At 44.1% G+C, this 3,548-nt stretch overlaps 1 protein-coding gene across 1 annotated transcript; it reads left to right on the top strand.

The window, feature by feature from the left end:
• The first annotated feature begins 305 nt into the window (after window positions 1–305).
• On the top strand, window positions 306–1,463 carry LOC114652734 (G-protein coupled receptor 151-like). Its single transcript, XM_028803053.1, has one exon. The coding sequence runs from the start codon at window positions 306–308 to the stop codon at window positions 1,461–1,463; it is 1,158 nt and encodes a 385-aa protein (XP_028658886.1).
• Window positions 1,464–3,548: the final 2,085 nt, after the last annotated feature.

Consider the following 3,548-nt stretch of genomic DNA (forward strand, 5'->3'; position numbering starts at 1 on the left):
GTGGGAATTTCAGCACCACTTCACGAAAGAACAGCTCCATTTACAGGGACCGCATCTGTGAAAAGGACTCTTCCAAGAAAGATTTGTTAATTATACGCGCCGTTAAAATTATCGACAGCATCTTTCAAACACGGCAAATAACGTCCACATGACTGAAAATAAACCTTTCTGGAGTGTAAGAATTCATTTTTAACGACAATGTCTCCGACTTTTCTGATGGGAATCTGATACGAAACCGACCTGTCATACTGTATCAGTAACGAAGAAGCGCAAGTGTGCCCATGCGTATAGCACATCTGGAAATAATGAATACTTCTTTGTTAAACTTTGCTGGAGGACTTCAACTTTTGGAAGGACTGGAAGTAACGGTTGTTGTTCCAGTTGTTTTAGCCGGGATTTGTTTGATTGGGCTTGTTGGAAACCTTCTGGTGTCAGTGGTTCTGATTAACAATTTCAGGCAAGGAAAGTGCTCAGTGGTGAATGCGTTAGCCATCAATCTCGGCGCCGCCGACCTTTTGGTTATACTGTTCTGTATCCCATTCCGTGCCATCACCTACTCGAAGCAATCCTGGGTGTTGGGCAGCTTTGTCTGCAGAACAACAGACTGGTTTCTTCACAGCTGCCTGCTTGCCAAGAGTTTCACTCTGGCAGCCATGGGACAAGCGAGATATAACTACGTGCTGAATCCACCAAAGTACTTTCATGTGCAACCAAAGCGTATCGCTGGGCTAGTGTTCATAATCTGGACTATGTCTGTGGTGCTACCCGTTCCTCACATTGTATTTACTAGTTTGCGCCAGGGACACAGTGGCGCTCTGTGCATCTTTCAGGTACCCTTTTACGCATCCAACTTTATGAATGTGTTCAGCAAAATTTACCCAGCCTTGGCGTATGTCATTCCTTTTGTTTTTACTGCTGTGTGCTACGCGAAGACATTGCTAAGAGCGAAGCTCAAACGCAACAGGACTCCAAACCCTCGACCGCACGGCAAAAGAGTCACTCTGATGCTAAGTTGTCTCAGCTGCGTGTACGCGCTTCTCTGGCTTCCCGAGTGGGTAGCGTGGATCTGGGAAAGACACAGTTACAAGGAACAACAGAAACCCCCTACCGCCCTCATGATCCTGTCTCAAGTGCTGGTATTCGTCAGCTGCACCGTGAATCCCATGATACTGCTCTCCATGTCTGATGAAATCCGGGACGGGTTGGCGAGCGCCTGGTCTCTCGTCACCTGTAGAGGTACAAGGGATTCCGGGGAAACCCGTAGTTCCAAGACAGGGGAGAACGGAGCCGAAATGGGAAGCAGCGTGATCCACTCCCTCCAGGACGCACAGACACAAGACAAGACCGAGATCGCCAAAGACAAAGCCGGGATTGTCCTGCCTGACGTTGAGCACTTTTGGCAAGACAGGCGTAATACGACTGCTGTGGAGGACAACGACCCCATCCCCTGGGAACATCAGTAGCAGCTGTAACCAGCCGGGGGCTTGTACTGCGTTGGTGGGATTAAAAATAAAAAAGAAGGACGTCAGTTTGGTTAACATTTAATATTTATATACAGCTACAAAGGAAAAAAACAAATGCTGGTTGTACAGTTTGGACTGAAGCAAGTGATCAGTTAATTTTTATAATCTTCCATACATATAGGAAGAAAACGAAATGGTTAGTCAGAAGGCTGGCCTCTGCTTCGCGCTGGAGAATCCCTTGAACGAATATGGAGGTTTTACCCCCGAACAAAAAACGATTCCGTTGGGTTGATACGTTCGTGTGAGGGTACATATTTAAAAATGTTACTGATATCGTATGTCCTTGTTCTGATTTACTCGAAATCTTTTGTTCTCTGGAGATATATTATGGGCTAAATGTATATTTCGCGTTGTCAAAGTTGTCTTTTATAGAGAGAAAGTCTGGTTTATGGGCAAGTGATATTTTGGAACTATAGTGGTGGTTCTTATAGCGCCTCTAGTAATAGAGTGTATTTTAAAAATTGCGCTTTGGAGAAAAAAAAACAAACGAAAAACAAAAAAACTATATTTTTAATGTTTAATATGCTGTATTTGGAGTAAATAAAACGAGACAGAAAAGTGTATTCGTTTATTACAAATAAACATGTTGCGTGAAAAATGTGAAGTAAGGGAATCCAAGTCAAACAGCAAATTGATATCTCCATTTACATTATTTACTGAGAAAATACAATTGAACACTGAAGGTGTTTGTCTAGCTCACATCTAATAATAATAATAATGACTTATGTATTGTATAATTTTAAAGTATGGACAGTAATGTCAAATGAAAATGACATCATGAGGGATCAGCAATGTAGTAACGAAGTAACGAGGGCAAGGAAGTAGTGGGTGCCATTCACATGCAATCACAATCGTGCATCAATAATAAAGAACTATATTGTTTCATTATTTTTTTCCCATTTTTCACCTAGACTGAGATCCTTTTATTCTTGTGCATTTGCACTCACATGTTTTGAGTATAAAATAAGTTTGCTTTTTATTTTTCTTTACATTTCCAGGCCAGCAATTAATTACATTTATCAGATTATCAAATGGAATAGCTTCACAAGTGAAGACTATCAAGTAAACAATTTGCACCAAAAAGTGAACTACTTAATGTAGTAAAATGGAATAAATCATGCAATAATATTATTCTTGTGGGTGGCACGGTGGCACAGTAGTAGTGTTGCTGCCTCGCAGTAAGGAGACCTGGGTTCACTTCCTGGGTCCTCCCTGCGTGGAGTTTGCATGTTCTCCCCGTGTCTGCGTGGGCTTCCTCCAGATGCTCCGGTTTCCTCTAACAGTCCAAAGACATGCAGGTTAGGTGGATTGGCGATCCTAAATTGTCCCTAGTGTGTGCTTGGTGTGTGTGTGTGTGCCCTGCGGTGGGCTGGTGCCCGGGTTTGTTTCCTGCCTTGCGCCCTGTGTTGGCTGGGATTGGCTTCAGCAGACCCCCATGACCTTGTGTTCAGATTCAGTGGGTTGGAAAATGGATGGATGGATGGATATATTAGAGGGTAGTGGTGCTGCCTCGCAGTTAGGAGACCCATGTTCGCTTCCGGGTCCTCCCTGCGTGGAGTTTGTATGTTCTCCCCGTGTCTGCGTGGGTTTCCTCCCACAGTCCACAGACATGCAGGTTAGGTGCATGTCTTAAATTGTCCTAAATTGGTCCTAATAGGTCCTAAATTGTGTGTGTGTGTGTGTGTGCGCGCGCCCTGCCTGGGGTTTGTTTCCTGCCTTGCGCCCTGTATTGGCTGGGATTGGCTCCAGCAGACCCCCGTAACCCTGTAATTTGGATATAGCGGGTTGGATGATGGATGGAATATTATTCTTTAACCCTAGCAGTGAGCGGGTGATTTAAATGTAGTGGTCTTGTGCTTTTCTGTCATTACTGAGTGGCACTGCTTAAGAACCTGTTGGCAGGCAGTGTGGTGTACTGGTTAAGGCTGTGGACTTCAAACCCTTTAGGTTTTGTGTTTAAATCCCACTACTGACACCATATGACATGGAGCAAGTCACTTCATCTGCCTGGGCTCCAATTGGAAA

Source organism: Erpetoichthys calabaricus, chromosome 5, assembly GCF_900747795.2.
Source record: "Erpetoichthys calabaricus chromosome 5, fErpCal1.3, whole genome shotgun sequence".
Classification (NCBI taxonomy): domain Eukaryota; kingdom Metazoa; phylum Chordata; class Cladistia; order Polypteriformes; family Polypteridae; genus Erpetoichthys; species Erpetoichthys calabaricus.

Excerpts from the sequence above, each read along its gene's own strand:
- LOC114652734 (XM_028803053.1), top strand. The coding sequence starts at position 306 with ATGAATACTTCTTTGTTAAACTTTGCTGGAGGACTTCAACTTTTGGAA.